The sequence below is a fragment of the Gallinula chloropus genome (genome assembly GCF_964237585.1).
Source record: "Gallinula chloropus genome assembly, chromosome: 20".
In the NCBI taxonomy this organism is placed as follows: domain Eukaryota; kingdom Metazoa; phylum Chordata; class Aves; order Gruiformes; family Rallidae; genus Gallinula; species Gallinula chloropus.
This window is the reverse complement of record NC_140105.1, coordinates 2125308-2151336: the sequence shown is the minus strand read 5'-3', so window position 1 is coordinate 2151336 and position 26029 is coordinate 2125308. Positions and strand designations below refer to the sequence as shown.

Below are 26029 nucleotides of genomic sequence, written 5' to 3'. Positions count from 1 at the left end.
CTGATGTTTTAGGGTGCAGGAGGGGTTTGTGCTCCACAGAGGTCGTGTGCCACATGCCCTGTGAGAGCAGAAGTGGCAGCAGAGGTGACAGGAGATCCCTCACTGACTTTAACCCTGGGTACACCTATGTAGTTATGACATGCAGGAGCTACTCACACGTAACACATCAAGTCTTGTTTAAACTCCTCTTGAAAGATAAGACATTCATATTCTGACTGTGCATGAAAAACATTGGTGAATGGTACTTTTTCTAAAAATAGCTACACCAAGTGCCTAAAAACACCTCCTCGGGGTTCCAGCCCAGCTCTTAGCTGCATCTTGTTTGCCCACTGCACAGAAACATAACTACAAGTGCTACAGAATCACACAGATAAAATCAAAGGTGAGTTGTATCCAACACCTGTATTGTGTCAGCTCAAACAGTTTTGGATTAAGACTCAGTTCCTATGCCAGTATCCTTGGGTTTACACTTGGCAGAGTAAGATTACAGTACAGTCTTCCCAAAATACATGGAATGAAAACTCATGTCAAGCATTTCAGGTATTTTTAGACTATGCAGTGGAATAAACTCTGCAAGATTATCCTTACAGTTCCCACTCCCAGCCTATTTCACTTTAAAATGTTATCTTAGACAAAGCTCCCATCACAGACCACAAGAGGAAATGCCATAGATCTCCAAGGACTCTTTGGGAGCCAGGGAGGGAAGTTGTGTCTTGTGGTCCTTCACGTAGCTTTACCCTGAGAAAGGTTCAGCAGCTGCTCCAACACAGGTCAGTTCTGAGATGCTGAACCAAGAGATGGTTTTCAGTGATGGATACTCTGCAGATCTCAGGATCCCACCCACCCCTCAGGATGGCTCCAGGTGACCTCTTCAACTTCTTGCAAGATTTTTTCATGTCACACTACAAGCTGATTGGCTTGCTTTCAAGAAAATCCACACATCTGGTAAAATTTAGGCAGATGAAATAGATTAATCAACAAATGATTGGGAAAAAAGAAACTGAATTACACAGAATAAGGCAGCAATATTCCCCACAGAAATACTTCTACCTATCTGATTGTTGAGAAAGTCAATGACAAATTGATTCCTCAGTTGTGCAGACACACTCTGTGACATAATGTACCTTATGAAAATCACTCATTCGATACAAGTATCCAAGTGCCTGCAGAACTGAAACAGAGGAAAAATAATATAAAAGGGGGAAAAAACCCCTAAGCTGTAATTCTGTGGTGCGTGGCAGAGTGAAATTAGGCAATTACATCCCAAAAGGTACATCTCCAGACTTGTTCAATACACAGACCTCCACATTCCCTTCCATTCCTAACACCAGAACGTGCATGCCATGCTCAGTTAATTAGAACAAGAAAAAACACCACTCCAATTAGGCATTTTTTCCTCCCATGTTTCACATTCAGTTAGACTGATGGTGATTGATGGTAGGGGCTTCTTCATCTTAACCTCTGCAGCAACTTGATCTTGCTCCCTGCTCACATCCCTTCAGGATAAACGTGCCCACGTTGTTCCTTGCGTTGGGCCAGGCGTGGGGATTAGGATCAAATGCTGCTGTAGTCTGAGCTGCGGGCAGCAAGAGCTGCTGCTGCTTCCCACTCCACTGTGAAGAAGGTAACTGTTCCAAAGAAGCCCACAAGCACCATGATCAGGAGCTGCCACTGCAGGAGGAAGTAGTTGCTGTAGAAATAGGCGACTGCTGCACAGATGGACTGAGAGGAAGAAACACAAGGTGGAAAGATTATCAGTGGAGATACCCAGGCTGCTATTACTGCATACAGATTATCTAATGGGCATGCCATTTAGTGTGCAACTCTCTGCTTCTGTACAAGATATATCATCTTAAAACTTCATTAAACCTCAACATATGTCTCCATGTGATATACAACAGATGTAGTTTTTACTTGTTGTTTAACTAGTGTTCACAGCAGAGAGCGAACACAGAGCCCGGTGTTTGCAGCATCACAACCACAGTCCTCTGGTATCTGAACACAGTTTGTGTGGAAACAACACTGCCAAGGCTTGGAGAGAAAATCCAGAGAATTATTCCCAGTTTTACAGCATCACAAACTATTTGCATCAAAACAGCTAAAGGCTTTGACAAGCAGTGTTGCTTATGTGCAATCTATTCTTCTTTAGGATAAAATTTTCATTAGAGCTCATATAAAGAAACTTTATAGTCTATGTCTACCTCAAATTCTCACCTCTCACTGGGAGTGATATAAAAATGAGGCAGTGCACAAGGAAGAATAACAGATATCTTTTTGAAGCAATGAGGTTCAAACTGGACTCAGGTATTAAACTCGACACACTGCCCTCTGCTCCCCACACCAGCTATTGCTGTGACCACGCAGGAACAGGGTCAAGGCTTCACACCCCTGCTTTCCTGCCTCTGATCCACACAGACCTTACCCTGGGAAGTTTGGTACCAAACACCATGAATGTCAGAGTGAAATGAGTATCAAAAATTCAGCAGTTGCATTCACACTGTAGTGAGACTTTCCATCAACTCTCCTTCTAAGGCAGATGCATTTAATTTGGAATTCTGACAGTTTAAGGACAGATAAACATCACTGAATCATAGAATCACAGACTGGTCTGGGTTGGGAGGGACCCCAAGGATCACAGAGCTCACCACTCTTTCTCTAAGAAACTTCCCCCCCCCCAATCTCTCATCTCCCCCTTCCCTCCTCCAGCTTCACTCCATCCCCCTTGTCCTTCCAGTCTCTGCCCTTTAACAAGCTGATTCCCCTCCTGTTCCTCTGCTCCCTTCAGGGACTGGAAGGCTGCAATGAGGTCCCCCCACAGCCTTCTCTTCTCCAGGCTGAACCAGCCCAGCTCCCTCAGCCTCTCTCCATAGGGGAGCTGCTCCAGCCCTCTGATCACCTCCATGAATCCTCCACGAATCCTCCTTCTGTCTGCATACCCACCTGGTAACTCCCAGTGATTCAGCACAAGATCCACAAACTCTTTAACTACTAGTTACACAAGTTGTTTCCTTTCAACTCCCTCCCCTCTGCCAAAGGCTTCTTTGAGTAAATAGACTCAGCAAGTATCTAAATAAAGCCCAAATCTGGGGAACTATAGCAGCCTTTTGACGTTAAGCTCCAATTCCCAACAGTTTGACCTTTCCTCAAAACAGCAGCTCAGTTAGATAATCACAGAGCCAGGTATTAAAGCTACTCCTACCTAACAAACACTTTGCCTCTCTGATGAAAACCACCCCAGGCTGAAACCCTTTGCAGAAACAGAGTTTTTCCTCAGTTCATTAAAACATGGAGCCCCCTCTGTCAGTAGCATTCCAGCAGTCATCCTTTCAAAAGGCTGTGCTGTGTAATACCTGAACAAACTTAAAGATGGCAAAGGCAGGAGCGCTGTCTTCAGAATACAGGAAGCCTAAAATACTGAGGAGCTGAGTGTTGAAGCAGCTGTCTCCCAGGCCCAACAGAAAGCTGCAGAATATGGCCACCTCTTTGCTGAAGGAGAAAGCAAATCGAATTTAAAAGCCATTCATTCAAACAGCTTACACATCTCTAAAACATTCTCACTTCCCAGTTAAGTCTGCCAAAACCAGAAGTTATCAAACTCTACATTTCCCTGGAAGAGAACTGGGAATGCTTAGCAGAAAGAACAATTCCATCAGATTCTCATCTTTTTGAATGCTAAGACTTCTGTCCCTGTTACCTGCAGTCAATTCCACACTGAATTAGAACCACTAGAACAACTCATTTTGGTGCTCAGAGCCACAAAGCCCACAAGGGTTGATTAAAAGCTGAGACACACACAGTTCATAAAAACTGTAGGAGTATTAGAGAAATACCAGTTCATTTTGTTCTTTAACTGGAGTATTTCTCTGGAGTCACCTGCACAGGCACAAATGCCTGTAAGTGCAAGTTATCAGCTGTGCCTCCACGAGTGGACAACACTATTTTCAAACAAATTGGAAAAAAATACACCCCAAAAGAAAGTCACAGTGAGGACATAAAGCAGAGATGAGATAATTCTTCCCCTGACACTGAGCAGTAGAAGAGGCAGCATACCATGGCTCTAGGTAGACCAAATGAACAACAAACATTCAAAGACATTCAGAGAACAGCAAAGGCTGGTGCTCTCTGCTGCACCAAAGCAGAGCCCAGAGCTGTTTTATGATAAAATGAATTCCTGACAGAGTACAACAGCTGCTGGTCTCACTGTTGCACTAGGTATCAGCAGTGTCAGTTCTCAAGGACAGAGCTGCTACCAAATACTCACATGTTTTTTCATTCTCACACCATTTACATTCCTAAGTTGGGTACACACTGGCAGAATATCTACCTTTAATAAAAACAGAATTCCTGGAAGCCTTTTCTACAGAGTCACTGCACAGAAAAGCAGCTTTAAAGAATTTTTTAACACAGGAACAAACTCTTTATGTACAACATGAGTCACAGCAGCCAAAGGGAAAAAGGATACCTTGGAATCATGTAAGCAATATCATCTGTTCCTTCCATGGGAGCAATAGGGGCATCGTTTGGCATGTTGAAAAAGATTAAATAAAAGGCTATGAAATGCACAACGATGCCCAACATCACCACAGGGTTCCTGCCAAAGCGGTTATTCTTGCTCAGTAAGCCAAAGATTCCCCCACCTGTATGAGTGGAAAAGATTGGCTAATTAATAGATCAGAACTGAAGATACTTAAAATACTGTTAAAAAAAAAAACCCAAAGCTTAGAGGATAAACTTCCCCACATTGGATAACTGACAGATGGGCAGATGTGAAAATAAGTCTCAAGGAGTTTGCCAGATCTGCCAGCCCCATTTGCCTGGTAGTAACAACCTTGGGGTTGCCAGACACATCTGGGAAACGTGGACAGGAGATTTAGCAAATCATTGCTGATGAAAACACTGAACAGTTTTTGCAAGGATTTTCCCAGCAGCCACTGCTTCCTCCAGCACTGCACCAGTACTCTGAAAACAGACAGCCTTGTGCTCAGCTCTTAATTGCAAAAACAACACAGAGAATCATGGTTGGAAGGTCTGGGTTGGAAAGGACCCCAAGGATCAGACAGTTCCACCCCCCGCCACAGGCAGGGACACCAACCTCCAGGGCTGGAGCTACACAAGGTTGCCCAGGGCCCCAGCCAACCTGGCCTTGAACACCCCCAGGGACAGGGCATCCACCACATCTCTCTGTGTTTGTTGCCAACACAGATAATCATGTTTGGTTTGCTGGGATTTTTTTAAACACTGTGTTTGTGTTGAAGTGAAAAAATAATTTACTTAATGAACATTATCTGTATTCAGTTTTGAGTATCAGATCTCACTGAACACAAACTAACTCTTTTAAAGAAAGAAGTCTTAAACTTATGACAAAAGTATTGCACTAAAGTTCCCACATCACTTCAGAAATACTAATGTAAACAGAATGCTATTTAGAGCTGAGTATCAAAAGGCTGAAAATTCCCTACCACTACTGCAGCCCAGCGATTCTCTCATGCTCAGGCTAATGTATTTCTTTGCACTAACCCAAAAAGAATGCAAAATCTTGGAATTCATCATTCTCAGTATTTCACATCCAGATCTGGAATCGCTTCACCTGGCATAATGTACAACTCACAGCACAGCAGGGAGCCACTGTGGCAGTTTGATTTCTAATGTTCCTTTTTCAACATTTTGAGTAGCTTCATCATCTTAATCCTCTTTGTCTGTAAGACAGTAAGTTTAGACTCACCTAAAATTTCTCCAACACCAATAAAAATTCCAGAGAGGCCAATAAGGCTTTTCTCTTCACTGCCAAACCTATTGACAGCACCAATACACGTTCCGTACACTCCAGAAAAGAAAGTCAATTCCAAACCTTTGGAAGAAAACAAATTGATAGATTCACTATTAGTAAAGTTAAAGATTCTTTAGGTCTAAAGGCTGGTTTATGTATTGAAATGAAGCATAATAGAAATAATTAATGCATTTTAAATGATGTAATGATGACATTCTCCTATGTCAGTTTAGAAAAGCTACATTAGAGAAACACTGTGCTGCTAGTCAGTGCCCCACGCCCAGGCATTCAGCACTGCTGCTGCTGACACCACCTCTACACACAGCTTATCTCTCTGCTTTTCAAGAGCTTTAGAATTTGATGTGTAACATTTGTTTCCCTCCAAGTTCTGGCATTCCTAAGACAGACTTCCTGCACCCCCAAATATCAAGAGACCTAAGACTCCTAAAATGGACTGCCACTGCTCTACATGTAATGAGCTAAACCCAAGAGAGAACAACTGTTACTTAGGTAAAACTCTCCTTGAAGAGTTTGAAGAGTTCTGTCTTACTGTGAGGAAAGGTAACAAGAGCTGAGCCTGATGAGCATGACTATAAGGAAGCACCACTGTACAAATAGTATTTCCTTAATAGAAAGCACATTTAAAACAATTCAAAGTATTATGGCTGAAGAAAAAGTTCAAAAAAATAGAACTCTTTAATTTACCTTCTCTGCCTTTTGCAGCTGCAAAAATACAGTACACCATATGGCAGGCTGTGTGTGCCAGGCTACCTGACACGGTGTATGAACTGCAAACCCTCAAGAAGGGGTGAACTTTGAGCAGTCTTAATAATCCAACCATCAATTTTGGAAATAAAAAGCCTTATGGTTAGGATTATGGGATTTTAAGTGTCGATATTGGCCAACAGCCACAAGATGGCAGCAGCTATATTTTCCAAGCTGGACTAATTTATTTCTCCCACCACCACCTGTATAAACAAATTTCAGATTAACGGGGCAAACCCAAACTGACTCCCTCCCTGTGTTATTTTGCTTCACATTCCCACTGCACTAAGCATCCAAGAGGAATTAATCTGGGTTACACAACACTGGAGATACCATAGTGTAAACTAACTCAGCAGCTGACCACAACCTCCAGCAGATGTTTGGGTGCTGCTTACAGTCTGCTCACATCTAAGCCTTCTTCATCTACAAGAGCTAACAGCAACAGGGACTCATCTGAAGTTGTGAAAATGGGCCTATTCTTCATGGAACTTCATTTGATCATGAGCAGAACTAGACACGAAGGCACAAGAAACCCCCCCAAAATGAAGCATCCCAATAACATTTTGAACATTTTTAAGTATTTTTGTAGCACAATCTCCTCAGCACATGGTAAAAGTAAATGTACTTTTATTCTACAACTCATAACTTGGTCTAACAATTGCAAACCAAGTTTGCAATCCAAACTAAAGTGACTAAAAAAGAGAACTCCTGCCACAGCAAATACTAATGACAACAAGAGTTGAAATCAGCTGAACTTTTTCCCCAGCAGAACCAGTGAAGGCTGTCAGAGATCTCCCATACCTTAGCCAAGGCGATGCTGGAAGTGTAATGCACAAACCTTATTTCAATTCAAATGCATTAAACACAGCCTGCAACCTACTGACAGGGTAACACCAACTCCCAAACACAGCGGCTAGAGAAGTGCTGCAGAGCTACAGAACTGCAGTCCTGCCCTGGCCTGAAAACCCTAACACCCCCCTACACGATTGCACACCCCACTTGCCTTGTACCTGTGTAGGCTGTTGTAACGCTGAGAAGCAGCATCTCTTTGGTGAAACTCAACTTTATAGATTTCTCTGTGAAGACAAAACAATGGAAGTTAATAATGGAACTGCTGATTGCACTGGTAAGAGAATCTACACTTCTTTCTGTTCTCTGCTTAAAGCCAAAATAGGTTAATTATGCAAACTGTGACCTTATTACAGTAAACAAGGTGCTAAAAACCCAGCCTGCCCTTTAAAAGAAAGGTCATGATCTCTTGTTGGAATATTAAAGAGGGGATCAGAGTTTTCGATTAACTGAGAATTGTCTGTCCTTTGTCTTTCAGTACTATCGCTCAGGTTGTGGTAATTGTCTCCTGAAAGGGTAAGAAAATTCTCAGAAAAAAAAATGAAGTTGCATCAGACTTCAATGGAAACTGCAGATGCTCCAGTTCCAAGCTGTTGTCTCTAAATGTTATGATTAGGTGACAATATAAAACAACATGTAACTTCATCTTTATCTTGTGCTAGTCTTTAAAAAAAAAAAAAATGGACACAAAATAACACCACAAAACAAAACAGCAGCAAACCCCTCCCCAAACTTCCATGCACAAGCTTTCCCAGGTGGTGACCTGTTCTTCTGGAGCTCACCTACAGAAGGAAGCTATCATGAAATAGCTTGGATCTGAAAGTACATCAAGGAAGTACCTCTCCGACTTTCTCCTGGACTATATTAGTAGGGAATTGAAGTCTACTTCACTTCCTTTGCTTGCAGTCAAGCTTTGCCTGGATGATACTGTCACCTGCAAGGAGCCAGCTCACAGCAGTCACACGCCAACAATGAGACCTCACAGTAGTTCAGAGGTCACAAAGCTTTTCCAGTTGCAAGCTCAGTTTTGGCTGGGCTCAAAATCTGTACTGGGAAGGATCTGTTAGTTTGAAACTACTCTTACGTGAAGTAGTACTTACTGAAGGCTGCCACTGCTCTTGTCATTTTGCTCTGTGCAGACCTGGATAAACAAATGACAATGAAAATGGAAAAAGAATAACTACATTGTATTGCTGTGCTAGAAGGCAGCTTCATTTTTCAAGTTTCCTGCCCATTTTCTAGCTCAGCATTACATACTGGAATATATTAATATATTAAAGTTTATGTGAATCTAAACTACTAACTATAACTTATTTGCCTACTGGGCTAGTGAAAGTCATTGAAGAATTACCATGATTGACAGAATCTTCCTACTGAGCATTTTTAGCACTGAACATTTTTTCACTGGCATACTCACTGATGTTTTTCTAACACCTTCATTGTTCTTTGTATCAAGCAAAAATTATTTAAACCCATGCCTCAGGATATGCCTCTTGCCCTTCACCAAGTACAAGAGAGACTCTGAAAGGCAGATTTGTGTTTGATAATAATCAGTGGAGAAAAGAGGTTAAAAGAAAAGAGGTTAAAAAAAAAAAGGGTATCTTTCCAAAGGCACTTATTAATGGAAAAACTTTCTGTGCTGCACTCCACCCTTGAGAATATGCTGTCTAAAGAACACTAGTTCTCACTTGTTAAGGTACTGCCACTTTTCTACTCAATCTGCAAATTCTATAGGTTGTCCACAACATTTCTGTTTCCAGTTCAGAGGGGAGGTGAATGCAATGTTCCACTGAGGAGCAGAAGCACAGACAAATGCACGTGACTTGTTACTGCCAGAACTACTTACGAGCTGTCCTCCAAGATTTCACTAGCAGAATCTTCCTCCCCTGGAGCTTTTGTGTCCTCCTGTTTCCTAATCAGAAAGAACAGAACTGTGCCCACAAGACTGATAACAGTCAGAGCAATGAAGACAGTTCTGCGATCACTCTCTGTGGAAAAACAAACAAGGCTCATAACTAGATGTGCAAAAGCAACCCAAACCAGCTCAGCTACCTTCAAAGAACTAACACACAGATACACTACGTGCAGATATACTATGTAACAGTGCTATAAGGCACACTGATTTTCTAACTTACCTTCAGATGGAGCCAAAGGCACCCAGCTGCTGGCAAATTCCTGTCTCAGTTTTATGATGCCAATAAAATACCAGTATATTAAAGAGTGTCACTCACATTTTCTGCCATGCAAAGGCCATGACCAAGGATGAACCAATTAGCAAAGGAAGTGCATAAATTATTAGCAGAAGGTACATCTTTCAAGACTTAGATAATTCAGAAGGGATGCTGCAAACTATCCCAAAACCCTCTGGATTTCTAGAAAAAAACCCCAAACCAGCTCTTTTCCAGCATCAGAAATAACAGTGCTGTAACATCATGAACTGATAGGTTTGCAAGCATAAAGGCCTTAACCCCACCATGAATTCTCACTGACACAGGGTACTGAGTGCAACTGGAGGGAGGCAACTGCTGCCCCGCGCACCAGCTCTGCTGCACTAACCAACTCGTTCACACAGGCAATTGCACATAGAACACAGAAGTCACTCCTGTTTACAGATACTAAGAGGGGGAAAAAAGTCAAGGAACAGCTAGTAGTTACAATTAACTAGTGTATGATTCTGAAAAACACTGCCGACTCTTGTATTTACTTCTCCTTTAGCTTGAGGGTAAATGTAAAGTTGTTCTGCATTGATTAAGAGTAGCCTGCCTATGATTACAGACCAAAATGAATGTGCTTCACCTTGAAATGCCTGCAATATTCCTATAGAGGTAAGTAAAAGGAAGGAGGAATGATCTTTAAGTGCTGTTAAATCTTCATACAGCAACATTCTTAATAAGTCAAGGCATTTAAAGATGGGGGAAATGAATCAGCAGAACGTTGATCGCTCTATCACTGGTTAGCAAGAGTCATGGAATTTTTAACACACAGAATTCCAGGCCCACCAGGTTCAAAGGGTCTCCAAGGCTCCAGTAAAATTTAAACCATCATGTTATGGGCCAAGGGCTGTTGAAGACAACCTTTAAAAATTAACCAGTACTGCACTACCATGCCCAAGTCTGTGGGGCAGGGACACCTTCACTAGAACCAGGCTGCTCAAGCCCCATCCAACCTGGCCTTGAACACCCCCAGGGATGGGGCACGCACCCCCTTCTCTGGGCAGCCTGTTCCAGCCCCTCACCACTGTCTCTGTAAAAAACTTCCCCCTAATATCTAATCTAAACCTCCATTCCTTTAGTTTTAATCCATCCCCCATTGTCCTGCCAGTGTCTACCCTTTTAAAAAGTTGAGCCCTGTATTGAGGATGAGGATTGCCCCAGCCCAGGTGTAGGACCTTGCACCTGTCCTTCCTGCACTATTTTATGCCAGCACAATGATTAGTGCAGCCACAAAGAAAGCCAGGATGGTTTCCCTTTCTCTTCCTTCATTTCATAGGATAAACAGTCTCCAACCTGATTCAGAAAGACTCTCTGCACCAGGCACTAGCTTTGGTACAGGATAGCTGTGCATATTAAGCATACAGCCATCCCAGAATACCTTCCACCAAAAAAATGTGTATTGTGGCATCTGCACAGGAAAATCCCAGAGCAGCTATTGTGGAAAACCTTGTTCTAAACCAACATTCTGAGAAATTTCACAGATAATAGCCTAAAAGAAGGTATTCAAAGCATCTGCAGGAGAACAACATACATGAGTAACATGGAACACTGCTCATATTCCAACACATTCCCAAAAAAGTCTATCTACCATGAAGTCAGAAAAGTCTGCTGTTGTGTAAGCTTTCTAGCCACTTCCAGTTCATTATTTCATCTGTTTAGTCATGCTACAGTATTTCAAAGGATGGTGCCCCATGTAAAGAAGGAATACTCACCTGATATTTGAGTTTTTCCCTGCCAAGCAAAGTATATATAGAGGTTTCCAAAAAATAAGCTGTAAACAGAAAGGGTAACAAGGGTGAACCAGACTCTTTGTGGTAAGATTAAGGTCATAGCATCACAGTGACACTATTCTGTACAAAATATAGTATTGTGTAATTGTGAAAGAAACAAAGACACTAATTGCTCTCCACACAAACTGCTTACTCTATAAAAACCTCAAACTCAGTGGAGGATTCTTCCCCATAATGCTGAGGAAGACACAAAGTGGTAGTAAAAATAAGCAAATGTGCCTCTGTGTTGCCTCTCTAATTTTGGAAGAGTAAGGGTTAGAATGCTGACATGCTTGAGGAGATGATTTTGTAATGCTTCCTTAGAAGAGACAGATGTCTTGCCTCAAGTCTCACCCCAGCAATGCTAAATTGGTTGTTAACAGCTCAGAAGTATGTCACTGGTTCAGAGGGATGTCCTACTAACCCGTTATTCAGTCCCCACAACAGCACAGCAATGCCACCTAGCACAGGCTCAGCAGCCAAGGCCCTTCTGTGACTCATTCCCCTCATTAACTTCCAATATCCAGAGCTGCTGGATTAGGGGTGGTCAAGGTCTCTCTCTTCAGGAACCCTTTGCAGAGCCCCAGATTCCTTTTCCACCTTGCTGACACCACCCAACTCCACACTCTCCTGTGGCAGTGAGTTCCAGAAGTTTACTCACCCCTTGTGTGAAAACACACCTTATCTGCCTCAAACCAATCCTCTTCTAGTTTTACCAAGTGACCTGAACTGCAGTGCAGCAACATTCAGGGAGCAACAGCTCTGCATCCAGCACACCTGCTGCCTTGTGTTTCAGCAGCCTGCCAGTAGGATCCTCCTCAGATTTTCTCCAGAGTCCCAGCCTTTCCAGTCTCTCTTCAAGTGAGCAGCCCCATTTTCTTGCACACTTGTTATGCTTCCCTGTACCCCATTGTATTACACACTCCCAAGAGGCACATGCCATATCTGTACAGAATACTCCATGGCAGCCAGACAGCACATACTACCTCTGTCTCACAACCTTTCTTGATGCTTCATCAACCAAAAAAGCCAGCAAAGCTTAATAACAGAGGGTTATCAACAAGACCTCTCTTCTCACTGCCAGGTCCAACTTCAGTATCCTCAGATCAACTTGCTGGGGAGCAGCAAAAGGCAACTGCTCCCTCAGGAAAGAAGTGTTAGGAGTCATGGGGAACAATACACTCAGAAGAGAAGGTGGCTATCCAGCTAGAGCCCAGCCCCACAGCACTTGAGGAAGGCAAGGGAGACCCAAAGATTGTAGGTAAGATCAAACAAGAGCCCAGACCAGTCACAGAAGTTTATGTTGACAAGGCAGGTCTGAGGTCAAGCCAGGAATCCAGTCCACAAACCAAAGCCAGGTCTAATAACTGCCAGGCAGGTTTGCACTGGCAAAGCCAAGGTTCAGGCTAAATCACCAAGCACCAGAGCCACAGCTACAGCCAAGAGAGAAACCAGCAGCCCTCCAAGGCAGCTCCAGGAGAAGCAAAGTGCCAGGGCAGAGCTGAAATGGAGCTCCTGGGCCCAGGGGCAGATGGGAAGGGTGTGGTGGAGGCCCCAGGTGAGGCTGTTCAGGGCCATTAGGGATTATTAGTGCCTTCACTTGTGTTAGCACAGCCCTTCAGAATCAACAAGATGCCTGTGACACGTGTGAAATGCTCCCCTAAGGGAAAAGTATCTGTTCTGCATGTTGAGAGCAGAGGTTTGATATACCTGACTTTTGCTCATTGCTCTAAAATGCACAACAGTGACAGAAATGCTGCTTCTGGCCTCCCCTCACTGCAGGTACCAGGGGAGTATTTTTCATGCATTCTCCCACTAAACAAAAAATGTAAAAAGTAGAATATGTAGAACAAAAAAAGAAGCAGCAGCTTACCTGGACTGTAAGAGTGCCCAAAACACTCCACTGTTCCTTCCAATGGTGTTTTCATCAGAATTTACAGTCAGGCAATTTCCCTGTGCTGTCCAGAGCACTGAAACATACCCCATATAGGAAACAAAAGCATTTTAGAGGTATTTTCAAATGCAGAAGAAAAAGAAGCAGAGTAAGAACAATGCTTACCAGCAGCTGCAACGCCAATAAAAACAGAAGCAGTGTAGAAAGCCCATGTAGCAGGCTGGATAAAAACTGCAATGTACAGGCTAGAACAGAACAGAGCAGGTTACTGAACACAGACTTAAGGTGGACAATGATCTTTAACAATCATACATCAGCTGCTTCTAAACCAGCTATTCTCTCCTAAGTGACGGTGGAAAATACTTTAAGTCATATGTGAAAAAGGTAATGTTTTTACTCCACTAAGCATGCAGAATTTTATATATATGTCATGTATATAGTATACATGTACACTATGCATATATAGTCATTTATCTGAGACCACAGCCTGAACTCCACAGACAGCAAAGTCTGGAAGCACTCTGTTTCCAGTAGGCTGATGTGCTCTGTAGTTACTCATCAAACAGTACAGACAGTTACCCCTGAAAGATGCCTTCCTTAGCCAGCACAATGTCATGGATGGCATGTGACAAAGGAAGGACACATTTCAAAGGAAGCAGAGAAGGATTCAAACTGAATACCCACCTATAAAATACGCCACTAAGAACCATGGAGAGCTGAGGTCCTGCTATTGCCACTACTGAAGGTGAGACAAGATTTGATGCAGAGAATACTCCATAAATAATGGACATGCTACATAAATAAACAACAAAAGGTGATTAAGTACTTGAAATAAAACATAGGGTGTATGTGCAACTGATTTAACACTGCTTGGTCGATTCTAAGGTATCAGGTGAACCTTACACATAATTTAAGTCACTGTGCAACCTGCATGGTCAAACATGCCCTTCCTTCCTTCTGTTACCTGCTCCACCTGGAGTCTACATGGGAATGTGGGAGTGTACAGCATTCCCTAGATTGCTGAACAAAATCCCAAATGATTGCAGGGAAGCACATCTTGTCATTCACACCACACACCTGTCAAACTGCCTTAACAGCAGCTACTGGTTTTTGCACCCAGTACTTCTAGATGTAGGAGGCTCTGTAACATTCTCTATCAGTGAGGTTTTAATTTTCTGCCAATTAAAACACCAAATTTTTATAGATACATTTTGTGTCAGGGTATTTTTAGTTTAAATTAAGACAGGAAACCCTTCAAAGCAGTAACCAGGTTTTCTTAGCATACAAAAGGTCCCCAATCATGCTTGGTGAGTTTGGCTACACCAGAGCAATGAACAAACAGAACAGCTTTTCATGGCTTTGCCTCTCATCATCCTGACTGCTCCCTTCGTGTTTATGTGGCAGTACTTCCTGGAGGCTGCTCCTCACCACCTGTCCTACACAAACAAGGGCAGGCAAACAAAGCCTTAGTCAGCAGTTTGATTTATTTTTAAACTTTCCCTTTCCTCAACTCCTAAGAAAAAATGCTGGGAATGTGATGATCATATCATGGTTTTTCTCCCCAAAAACCATGCAAAACAGAGAGGTAGTTCAAGTATAAGTAACTCAGTGTAGAACTACAGTGAGTGTGAGAAGCCCATGCTCTAAACTCCTTTAAGTATGTTATGAAATTGCAAAGTCAGCAGAACACTACAATCTCTTGGGAGTATATCTCTACCAACTGGAGTTATAACTACCTTCACCCTGCAAGGAGCAAAGGAGTAGGAAGATCTGTGTAAATTACCTCGTGTAGCCACTGCCATGAAAATCTGTGTTGTTTAAATTCGTGATAACAGTTTGCTGTGAGGAGAGAAATCATACAGGCAATGTGTTAGAATCAATCTGGTAGTTTGAGGACACTCTGTATCAGTTTGAAGTCAGTAGCAAACGTGAATTAATCATTAGTAGACTCTACAAAATACTTAAAATCATTTAAAGCACCAACTTCATCTCACAACACCTCCACAGGGAAGGTGGAGGAGATCTTTGGCAGGGAAACATCTATGTTTGCAGCAGTGATGATTTTACCAGAGGCCTTAAAACACTTCACAAAACTTTCATTTCACTCAACACCTCTCTTAGGTAGACAAGCACGACTATCTTAATTTAAAAAGTGGAAAAAGAAGGAGAAGTTTCAAAATGCTCTTCATTTGACCTAACGTTGAGCTTCTGACTATAGAGTTTCCATTCCTTCTGGCTTCCCGTTATTTCTCTGTTCCTTTTTTTTCCCCCTTGAATCAGCTTTAGGCATCACAAGACCATGTAATTAGTTGAACTAGCAAGCAGATCTAATTGAAAGTCACTTGCAATTACTTTAATGACAATAAATTATACGACTGCATGATCACTAGGTCCAGTTCAGCGAGATGCTGTGAATCCACTACAGAACGTCTAAGAACTTAGGAACCATCTCAGGCTGCACTATGCCTTTTACCATAACTACTCTAATTATTTCTGTAACAGGGTGAGGGACGTTTAATATGTCTGAACCCAGAAAGTATTCTTCTCACATGGATGAAAAGAGAAGCTCTAAGGCTTGTAGGCTTGAAGGGCATGTTGCAATCTAACTGTCCTTTAGGCACAGAACTCACATCAAATGCACTGCCAGCTCCCTAAGTCAGATCTGGGCTCACTGTGTCAGTAGCAGGATTCTGAGAATTTAAGTAGTAACAGCACAATCTGCTTTTCATAGTAAATTTGGATTATGTTCCACCCAGTTTTGCTTCAGCACACACAGAGATACACAACACTAAAACAGTAAATTACTTATTCAGATGGAAGGTGACTTGGCAGTTCTGGCAATTGTGGAAGTCTGACTACTTGTCAGATGTTATCCTCATACTCCCCCTCAGTGTCTAGTTTGGTAGCACAGAAAAACATGTCAGATTAGGAAAAACACTCTAGGATAAACTAGGGGCATGGTTAATTATAACAACTTAGGCAAATATTTTGAAAGGGATCATATATAATAATCAGAAATACGGAAGAGCCAATATAATTCAATTGTTAAATGTGTCAAGTGTCAAAACAGACACTATTTTAAAGTTAAAACATTTCATAGGTTTCATTATCTACTTTCTAAGCAATCAGAGTTACATACGTAGGTATGGTACCTTCAAGAACACTCCTTAATTATCCAGTTAATCAACTTAATTTATTTAACACTAAACCAAAAGAAAGGAGACAAAACCTCAAGGTGTTCTGCACATTTAAAAAATGCCAAGTAAAGCAACTCTTAGATCATGGTACAGAAGAGACAAGAAAGGATGACTAGCTGTGAGAGAAATGCAGCACCTTTTGAAATTCCCACCTACCGCAATATTTCCACATGTCTGGAAAGCAGTGAAGAGGAACATAAATGAGATTCCCAAAATAATGATGTTGAAAAGTTTTTTGGATTCAGGAGACATTTTTGGTTTCTTGCCAAGTCCTCAGCTTCAGCCTGGAAAAGCTCTGTTTTCATTTAAAAGTTTCCTCTTAACCTCTGTGAAAAACAAACAGGCAAAAAGAAAACATAAAGAGCTTCAAAAATGGAATAATTTAGGGCTGGTTTTTACCTGCTAGGACATAACCATCAATGAATTAAGAAATCTGGTAGCTTTCTTAAATAATGTGCAGCAAAATCACTAACAAAAAACCCCAAACAAAGAAGAGTCCGGTGCGAAAGGTAAAGACCAAGGTTCTCTCTACCTTTTCCCATGGAGTTAGCAGGGCAGACTGCAGAATGTCACTTCTTCACACCATCTCCTTTCCTCAAAGCAGTTTTTCAAACATCTCGGTAGTTAATCCCCTCCATTCCTCGTCTTTGCTCTAAATCAGAATGCTGGAGGTAGCTTTTAAATCACCTGACAAAGGAAAGACGAGACATTGGAACACAGGAGTCATTTCCATGCCTGTTGGACAGGAAATAAGGAACATTTCACAATCTGGATCAGCTGACCGAGCCCTTGAGCACCATGGGAAATGCAGTTTTAGGAAAGTACACTTTTTTCCTCCTTAAAAGGATGGAAATCTCCTATTCCTGAAAAGATCTGCAGTAGTTGGTTGGGGTTTTTTTAATTACATATTCTATCGACTAAACAATACCAAACAAAGTAAAAAGGTCTTAGAAACTCATCTAAAAACTAACCCAAACACACACAAACTCACTTCAAAGCCAAAATTACTCCCACCAGGGAGAAACAGCGTCTCTCAGTGTCACCATCACACACGCTCTGAACAGGGCTTCTGCCTTTCACTATCTCAGTGACTAAGGGGAGGAAAGGTTCTTCATACTCTTCCCCTGCTTTGCCTCAAGGAACAACATTCCTTTGCAGTGATGAAGTGCTCTTCATTTTACTTCACAGTAATTTTTTCTAAATAATAAACTCCAGAGCAATTGATCTGCCTGTTAAAATGTCGGCACAAGTGAGAGAGAAGATCACACATCCTGTACCAACTGAACAGCAGTTTCCACTGCTGCTCTCCCATGTCCATCCTGCTGGGCCTCCAGGTCAGGATTGCAGTGCCCAGTCAAACCAGCCCCACTTAACTGAGGGCCAGAGAGGGAAGGAAATACAGAATTAAGTAAGTAGTTGGATTTTACCTCTGCTATTTACAGGAATGACTTAAATACCACCCATATCCCAGCTGCTGTTAGATATTTAACTCTCTTTAACTCCTGAACTGTATATTCTAAAAATGTAGAGTTAATACTTGTCGAAGAAAGTCAGAGGCTGTTTTAAAGATCCAATTAGAACATGGAGGTGGTTTAGTTTTTAACAGGAGCAAAGCTCTCTTTTTCTGCATTACAAACTTAATCTTTAAGATCCTTTCAGCACCCCATCCCACTCATGCCTCCTTCCCCTAGTGCCAGCAGAAGCATCCCTCTGGCTGCACAACAAACTGGGCTGATGTGCCAGGCCATGGCAGCCTGTATGGATTTTAAGTGACTTCAGGACTAGTGAATAAGGGACACAGGAAATTCCCTCTGTCAACTTACACAAGCTATTATAAACTTCATATTTCTCCATAGAGAAAGGGCTTCAGCAAATGAAATTATAGCATTTCCATCATGACTTTAAAACCAGTACCAGTTTATTTGCTTTCTTAAGTTTCTAGAGGAAGAAACAAACTGTTGCTTGGGGGTTTGTATTGGTATCACTGCTGGGTTTTACACTTCTTCAGCACAAAAAACCCACTCAATTACAGCACGAAGAAAGCCTTAAAAGGATAATACTGAACATGCTTTACCGTCGTACATTTCTAGTGGGTTTTGACGTACAGGCCAGCCAGGCAGGACCATCCATACCTGTTGCAGGACGAGAGTTGGGGCATTTTATTCAGCGGGCGAAGCGACACAGCGACAGCTTCTGAGGCGGGAGAGGCAGCTCTCGCCCAACTCCCTCAGCAACCCGCAGGGAACCCGCTCGCCACCCACTTCCCAACGGTTCCCGCTCTCCCCCGTCCACCGCCAAAGCCCGAGCTCGCAGGGAGCGAGCGCCGTGTGCCAGGACGGTCCCTGACAGCTCCCACGGACAGGGGACGCAGGCGCCGGGCTTCGCTCCAGCAGCAGCGCGGGCGGAGAGGCAGCCGCCTCAGTGAAGCGCCCGCTCCGCTTCACCGCTGCCTGTCTGAAGGAGGCTCCCCCCAGCACCGCTAACGGCAGGAGGGGATGGAGAGCCCAGAAGCGAGCGGGAGACACGCAGGAGCGAGAAGGACGCGGAACTCCCGCCGCAGCAACAGCTACCCCGGGGCAGAGCCCCTGCCAGAGCCCGGGAGCCCCAGCCCGCCTCCCCTCGCGGCGCGCGCGCTCCTCCGCGGCCGCCATTTTAAACCGCCACCTCCCGCCCGCGCCGCAGGTGCCCCGCCCCCAGAGCGCCTTTTGGGGTTAATTTCGTTTATTTCATTTATATTTGAGTTGTCCCCCGCGGCCGGGCAGCCCCTTGCCCCTCGCCCCGCCCGGCTTCGCCTCGCCTCGCCTCCGGGTGGGGTTTATTTTACCGTTTTCAGCACACATTGTTCAAAATTTCCCCGCCTCCGCCCAGTCCTTCCGGGTCACGGCGGAGCCGCCCCAACGGCCGCTCTCAGCGGGATTATTAACGCAGAGAACGGCTTTCCGACAGCCCTCCCAGGGCCTTTCCAAGCTCCTCGGCCGGTAAGAAGAAGAAAAAAAACCCCAACGAATTAAAAAAACCCGCCGCACCACACGAAAGGTGAGGGGGGGGGCAGGGGGTGTGTGGAGAGAGCGGGGCGGCGCTTTCCCTTCCGGGCCGCCGGCGGCCATTTTGTGGCGTTAAGTAGGCGCGCGCGGGCGGCGCCCCGCTCATTTCCTCGGCGCGGCGGGTCAGGGGCGGCCGGTCCCAGCGCTTCGTCTCCGCTCCGGCCTTAGGCCGCCTCTTCCCCGGACCCCAGAGGTGGGTGGCTGCTCCTCCCGAGGACTGTTTGCGACGTTTCCTTATGCCCTGTAGCTCCCCGCCTTTCTGGACTCTTGTGGGCCGCCGCTCCGGCGCTCCCCCTCCGGTGTGAGGCGCTTCCCTCTTGAGGCCGGGCCGCCTCCTGACTCGCTCCCCCTTCCCTTCCCCCCCTCCCCTCCCCCTTTCCCTTCGGGTTTCTTCTCTTCAGCCGCCGCTGCCCCTCGGGGGCTTTTGCCCGCCATGAGCTACGGGCGCCCTCCGCCGGACGTGGAGGGCATGACGTCCCTCAAGGTGGACAACCTGACCTACCGCACGTCCCCGGACACCCTCCGGAGGGTCTTCGAGAAGTACGGCCGCGTAGGAGACGTCTACATCCCCCGCGACCGCTACACCAAGGAGAGCCGCGGCTTCGCCTTCGTCCGTTTCCACGACAAACGCGACGCCGAGGACGCCATGGACGCCATGGACGGGGCCGTGCTGGATGGCCGCGAACTCCGCGTTCAGATGGCCCGCTACGGCCGCCCGCCCGACTCGCACCACAGCCGGCGCGGCCCGCCGCCTCGCCGCTACGGGAGCAGCGGGTACGGCCGGCGCAGCCGTAGGTAAGCGCCTGGAAGCGCGGAGAGGGGGCAGGGGGGCTCTCGGTAATACGCTTCAGGCGTGTGTCTGTGCAGCGGGGGCCGCTCGGTTTCGCTTCCTTCTCCGAGTGAGTTCCCGCGGCGGAGCTGGAAGGGGGGGGGGGGAGGGATTTAGTGGTGAAAGGCACGTGGAGTTCCCCCGGAGCGGAAGGGATTCGCCTTGTAGTAGTTTTAGCCCCCGGCCACTCACTCCGAACAATGGCGCCCTCGTAACACGCGTTTTCTTGCCCACGTGGGGCCCGTTCCGCCCTCCCGGGCCCGCAGCACTTGCTGAAGTCCGTCGCTCCGCCCGCCTTCCGACTTCTAACGCGCGGGTTTTCTTTCCTTCCTGGTACTCTTTCAGCCCTAGAAGACGCCGCCGCAGCCGATCTAGAAGCAGGAGCCGCTCTAGATCCCGCAGTCGGTCCCGTTACAGTCGATCCAAATCTCGGTCTCGCACACGCTCTCGGTCTCGCTCCACCTCCAAGTCCAGGTCTGCCAGGAGATCCAAGTCAAAGTCCTCGTCCGTCTCCAGATCCCGGTCTAGGTCAAGATCCCGGTCCCGTTCTAGAAGTCCTCCCCCTGCCTCAAAGAGGGAATCCAACTCTAGATCCAGGTCTAAGAGCCCTCCCAAGTCTCCGGAAGAAGAAGGAGCTGTCTCTTCCTAGGAACACGGTAATGTACCTCGGAATCGGCACATGTTGCATGTTACTTTATGATAGCACTTAGCTGGGGTGTTGGGCAGTTCTTGGAGTGTTAATAGCCTGAACCAAGTGAATCCTAATGGGGCACTTTGTTAGCTTTTTTTCTTTCTTGAAACAGTGCTTTTTTGGTTATTGGTTTAGGGAAATTAATACCAAAGGGCTTTCTACTGAGAACTTTTTTATTTTTTTTTTTACAGAGGAAATGTTTTATTGAAAGATTAATGGCTTGGTTTTAATAAAATATTGTATGAGACGCAACCTATGATGCAAAATGACTATTTCTTACTGTATTTATCCAACATCTGCATTTTCCCCTTTAAAGCTGCGGTCTCCTGTTTGCTAAAAGAATATTGGCCAGTATTGCAGATTTTAACTGATTTGGCTGATCCTCCAGGGACCAGTTTCTGTGGGCGTGTATTGGAGCAGGTTTGTCTTTAAATGTTAAAGATACACTATCCTTTTTTAACGGAAGATCGGTTCAGTGGCCGTTGTACTGACTGGAGGTAACTGTTCTAGAAAAGTGGCAAATTCCTTGCAACCAGAAAATCATGGAAACTAGTTTTTCCACCAGTCCACATCTTGAAGAGGCGTCTGAGGATAACACCGGGTGGGGAAAGGATAGTGTGTCTTTAACCCTTCAAACTGTTTGGTCCTGTTTTTTTAAAAGGAAAAGGCCTGAGCTAGCTCAGAAGTTAGATAATTGTAGCTGGATTAGTCACGTGTCCTGTTTGAATGCTAATTATTAAGAGTTTAGTTAAGTCTCTGTGAAGTCCTAGCTTTATAACTTTGATACCAAACTTAATTTGTCGCTGAACAGGCTGAGTTGAAGTTAATGGTGGCCTGAGCTACAGCCTGATACCTGTTCTTTGTAACTGAATACTTGGACAGAACCTTACATTTGGCTTCCAAAGTAAAGCGACATGCTGGGGGGGGAGGTGGAACACTCTGGAAAATTCCTAAAGCCATATTTAAATTAGGCAAAGCCAGTTGAAAACACAACTGTAGAAGTATACCTGAAGCCATCCACGCAGCCAAAAGACACAGAGGTAGAAACCTGGCTGAATTTTTCTTTCTTCAAACCTAGATGCATCAGATAAATGAGAACCTACATAAAGGACGCCTTTGGGGGGAAAAAGATCGTTTGAGTCTTCGGTCCATTGGAGAGACCCCTGGCAGAGCAACCAGCTGTTGAAAAAGGTTATTTTGTAACATTTTGTCTAACTTTTTACTTGTTTAAGTTGCGCCTCAAGTGGCAGATTTTACATTTTATGTGCCATTTTGTTGCTGTTATTCAAATTTCTTGTAATTTAGTGAAGTGAACGACTACCGATTTCATTATTGGCTTGGATATTTGAGGTAAAACTTCATTTTTGTTTATATAGTGCTGACTTTCATTTGAAATTTAAACTGATGCTAACTCGCTGCCTCCAGTTTCACACTGAGGAAACATGCAGCTGTTACATGCTGAGTAGCTAACTGTTGAAAGATAAAAGTCTCCTCAATTTTTGTCTTCATTCCTTAAATAAAATTCTGCAGAACTTATAAAATTTACTGTAAATGGGGTTTTTTTTGAGTTGTTTTTTTTTTAAAAAAAAAAGTTTGAATTTAAATAGCCTCTTCAAATTCAAATTGGTAGAAATCTTTTCAGGTGACAGTTGATGTTTGAAAGGATTGCTTTATCAGACTCAATTCTAATCTCTTCTCTTATGTATTTTTGTGCACTAGGCGCAGTTGTGTAGCAGTTGAGTAATGCTGGTTAGCTGTTAAGGTGGCGTGTTGCAGTGCAGAGTGCTTGGCTGTTTCCTGTTTTCTCCTGATTGCTCCTGTGTAACGATGCCTTGTCGTGCAGAAACAAATGGCTGTCCAGTTAATTAACATGCCTGACAACTGCACTTCCAGTCACCCGGGCCTTGCGTAAAAATAATGGAGCATACAGTGAGCACATCTAGCTGATGATATACACACCTTATTTTTTCCAGAATGGTAAAACTTACCGACCTACATATATGAACTTACATATGAGAAATGTAATGTTAAGACAAGAAATGGTTCATTCCTTTGTAAGTACTGATTGGTGTATCTTTTTGCTTAAGACATTCTGTACTATACCCACTGTCTCTGTAGTTAATATTAAACATTTTTTTCTGTGTTTAACTTTTCTCAACTCAATGTCTGAGTCGGCTTATTTTTAGCTTGAAAAGATTTCTGCAATTATACTGTCAATGTTTAACTTCTATATAGTGACTGAATGCATTCTACTGCTTACAAATCTTATCCACTGGGGTTGCTTTTCAATTGCTATGGGCAAACTTAACTTAGTCTGGTGACTAAACCTGAATGTTGTATGGCAAGTATTGCACACCAGAACCAAACACAGGAATCAGACTGGTCTGCTGGACGTTGTTAAAGACACACACTGAGCAGTGCTAATGGTGTTTGCTGTGTGTTTGCCCTGACTCAAACAGGCTGCTGCTTGATGGTAGCTTATCCTAGTGGTATTTCTCTTGGTTTGGATACCAAATGGATTGTAACTTGAAGCATCACCTGTCAAGGGTTATTGTAATGCCTTTGTTAACGTTATGCATGTATGTTAAATGGGAATGGAAACATCTGAACACTTGCAGTCTGGCTTGATTGAGGATTAAAAGTACTTTTCTACCAATTTGAGGAGTTTGTATGTTCTGGGACTGCACAGTGAGTGTGGCAGGCTGCACAGATTCCTTTGAAAACTTGAGGAGCTGGCTTTTTGTGTGGGAGTCTCTGGGAAAAGAGCTTCAGTCCAGGGAAAAGGGATCTTAGGGGAATATTTTTCTATCTTGCAGTTACCATTTCTTGATAGCTGAGACCATTTTAAGTTGGATCTTGTGGATAGTGAGGTTAAGCTGTGCTGTGTAGTGGCTTCTGTAACAGAATTGCATCTCTGAACCATTTTCATGGTCTGGGGGGAGGTGCAGCACAAATTTCCCAACAAGGCCATAGCTAAACGAGTGAACAGCTTTATTTTTACAATGCATGCTGTAGGAATTGCCACTGAAGGGACCTGCTGCCCAAAACCAGGGGGAGGTTTAGCTGTCAGCAGGACTTCCCACTAATCTATGAACAGTTACGTGTCACCTTGTATTGGAACCGGCAAGAGGAACAAACTCTGAAGCACCCTCTGATCTTGCTAGTGAGATGATCACCATCTCAATGGTGTGTCTCCCTGGTAGGGAGGAGCTGGCCAGGTGCTCTGTGTCTGCACTGAAGGAGTGTAAGGGCACACGGATGGTCTTCAGCTTCCACTTGCAGAGCAAAGCTTCGATAGACCAGTCAGCACTGAGGGGAGGAAGCACCACTGGGTGAAAACAAACCCAAGCTTAACCAGGGGACTTAGCAAAGTTAAATTATGGAGTCTGTAAGGGATTTCTGGTTAATTTGTTGTTTTACTTTCTGGTTCAGTTGCTTTTGTCTGATAGCCCATGGATTTACTTGATTAATTACCAGCCTGATTCACAGGAGCCTCTGCAATCACTGTGGTGGTGCCTCTGAGAGGTGTTAACACTTATTTAACAGTCCAGGCATTAAAATTTGAGTCTTGAATATGCAAAAGAGTTTACCTTCGGACTTGATAAGTAGTCCAGAATTCAGCGTGGGGGTTCTTTTCCAACAAGAAGTAAACTGTAGTTAAAATATCTTCAAAGTCTGCTTAGGGGGGAGAGGAAGGAGTCTTGGTTAGTCTAGAGTGAGTGTGGGCGAAGGTGCCTGGCTATATGAAAGGGCAATTAAGCTCTAACTGTTGGTAGGAGGTGTGAGCAGTCAGCTACTCACTGGGCTTCCTAGTCCCCTCTAGGCTATTCCTGGCTGGAATTGCCCTGAGACTGGGAAGCTCTAGAGCACCTCCCCCTGTGCAGGAGATCACCACCCGCTCTCCTGGCAGCGTTCCCTGCAGTTTGTCACAGCATGAACCTACCTTTGGGGTCAAAAAAGACATCTGACCCTAAAATAATGTCCACAGGAGCCAGAGAGAGCAGCTCCGGCGATACCCTCCCCCAGGTGAGCCCCACCACGGGGACATGGGGCAGGCGGTTGGCCAGGCAGCTCCTCCGGCAGTTCCGCAGGCACTGGGGCAGCTCCTCGCTGTCCGACAGGATCACCTCGGCCCCGCACTTGGCCGCCACCACGCCGGGGAGACTCACCCCGGCCCCGATCTGCAACCACAACGTGCGGGGGTGTGTGTGTGGGGGTGTGTGTGGGCGAGTCCCCGCAGCTGCGGGCGGGGAGGGGCGGTGTGCGGCAGGGGGCTGCCAGCGGTACCTCCAGCACTCTCTTCCCGGGCAGGCTCCTCCGCTGCACCCAGACGTACTGCGCCAGCACCACGGCGCAGGGCCACACGTACATCCCGTACTGCGAGTCCAGCACCTGAAACACACCGGCCGCGCCGCTGGGAACGCGGCGGCGGCACCGTGCGGGTCTCCCCGCCGGGCCGCCCCCGCCCCGCCCCGCCCCCGGGAGGTACCTCGGGGATGCGCAGCGCCAGCGCCGCCGGCCCCTCGGTGAAGCGGTACCGCCGCGCGCCGCCCCGCCGCGGCTCCCCCATGGCCGCGCCCCTGACCAATCGCCGCCGGCCACGTAACCCCGCCGGGCCGCGCTGACCAATCGGCGTCTTCTTCCGGAGCGGCGTCACACGGCGCGCCGCGGCGGGCGCTGATGGCGGCGTGCCGGTGGCTCAGCGCCCGCGGCGGGAGGTCTCCCTCCGGCCGCCCCGTCCCGTGCCGCTGTCCCGGAGCAGCCGGGCGGGCTGGGCCCCGTGAGGGGTGCCGCGCAGCCCCGCGCGAACCGGCTGACGGGCGGGCGGTTCGCCGCCGTTAGGCGAGCGGCGGGAGCGGAGCGCGGGCCCACCCGAGGGGTTGGAAAGGGAGGGGCGGCGGGGCCCTCCCGGGGCGGCCCCGCCGAGAAGCGCCCTCCGCCCGCTCTCCCTGCCCGCGGCCCCGCCGCGCTCCCCTTCCCAACATGGCGCCCGCGCCGCGCCGCTTCTCCT

At 45.6% G+C, this 26029-nt stretch overlaps 3 protein-coding genes across 6 annotated transcripts; 1 reads left to right on the top strand and 2 right to left on the bottom strand.

Annotated features, from left to right (window-relative positions):
- Positions 1 to 1128: 1128 nt before the first annotated feature.
- On the bottom strand, positions 1129 to 17186 carry MFSD11 (major facilitator superfamily domain containing 11). The gene is made up of 14 exons (XM_084273604.1): positions 16987 to 17186; positions 16611 to 16780; positions 15041 to 15096; positions 13942 to 14049; positions 13423 to 13502; positions 13237 to 13333; positions 11307 to 11365; positions 9228 to 9369; positions 8482 to 8522; positions 7543 to 7608; positions 5723 to 5848; positions 4463 to 4637; positions 3351 to 3486; positions 1129 to 1722 (listed from the first exon to the last, which is right to left on the bottom strand). Exons 2-14 carry the CDS (start codon positions 16704 to 16706, stop codon positions 1555 to 1557), a joined length of 1350 nt encoding a protein of 449 aa, XP_084129730.1. The 5' UTR covers positions 16707 to 16780; positions 16987 to 17186; the 3' UTR covers positions 1129 to 1554.
- Positions 17187 to 19569: 2383 nt separating this feature from the next.
- SRSF2 (serine and arginine rich splicing factor 2) lies at positions 19570 to 23176 on the top strand. Of its 4 annotated transcripts, XR_014617758.1 has the most exons (6): positions 19570 to 19691; positions 19900 to 20293; positions 20673 to 20983; positions 21210 to 21438; positions 22097 to 22209; positions 22738 to 23176. XR_014617758.1 is itself a non-coding variant. In XM_084273459.1 (4 exons), exons 2-3 carry the CDS (start codon positions 19932 to 19934, stop codon positions 20974 to 20976), a joined length of 666 nt encoding a protein of 221 aa, XP_084129585.1. In that variant the 5' UTR covers positions 19570 to 19691; positions 19900 to 19931; the 3' UTR covers positions 20977 to 20983; positions 21335 to 21375. The 4 variants fall into 4 exon arrangements, 1 of the variants encoding a protein (XP_084129585.1); XR_014617757.1 differs by lacking the exon at positions 21210 to 21438; XR_014617759.1 differs by having other exon boundaries at positions 20673 to 21438.
- Positions 23177 to 24028: 852 nt separating this feature from the next.
- METTL23 (methyltransferase 23, arginine) lies at positions 24029 to 26023 on the bottom strand. Its single transcript, XM_084273640.1, is given in 5 exon segments — positions 24029 to 24327; positions 24609 to 24693; positions 24962 to 25199; positions 25306 to 25440; positions 25442 to 26023. Coding segments are annotated over 5 exon segments (810 nt in total). The 5' UTR covers positions 25589 to 26023; the 3' UTR covers positions 24029 to 24122.
- Positions 26024 to 26029: the final 6 nt, after the last annotated feature.

What these genes read in the sequence shown, in the direction of transcription:
- MFSD11 (XM_084273604.1), bottom strand. Translation starts at nt 16,706, where the DNA reads ATGTCTCCTGAATCCAAAAAACTTTTCAACATCATTATTTTGGGAATC. An exon ending in AAGAGCAGTGGCAGCCTTCA is followed by an intron (nt 7,609 to 8,481) that starts GTAAGTACTACT and finishes TTGTCTTCACAG; the next exon opens with AGAAATCTATAAAGTTGAGT. An exon ending in ATTGCTTACATGATTCCAAG is followed by an intron (nt 3,487 to 4,462) that starts GTATCCTTTTTC and finishes TTTCTCCTTCAG; the next exon opens with CAAAGAGGTGGCCATATTCT.
- SRSF2 (XM_084273459.1), top strand. Translation starts at nt 19,932, where the DNA reads ATGAGCTACGGGCGCCCTCCGCCGGACGTGGAGGGCATGACGTCCCTC. An exon ending in TACGGCCGGCGCAGCCGTAG is followed by an intron (nt 20,294 to 20,672) that starts GTAAGCGCCTGG and finishes GTACTCTTTCAG; the next exon opens with CCCTAGAAGACGCCGCCGCA.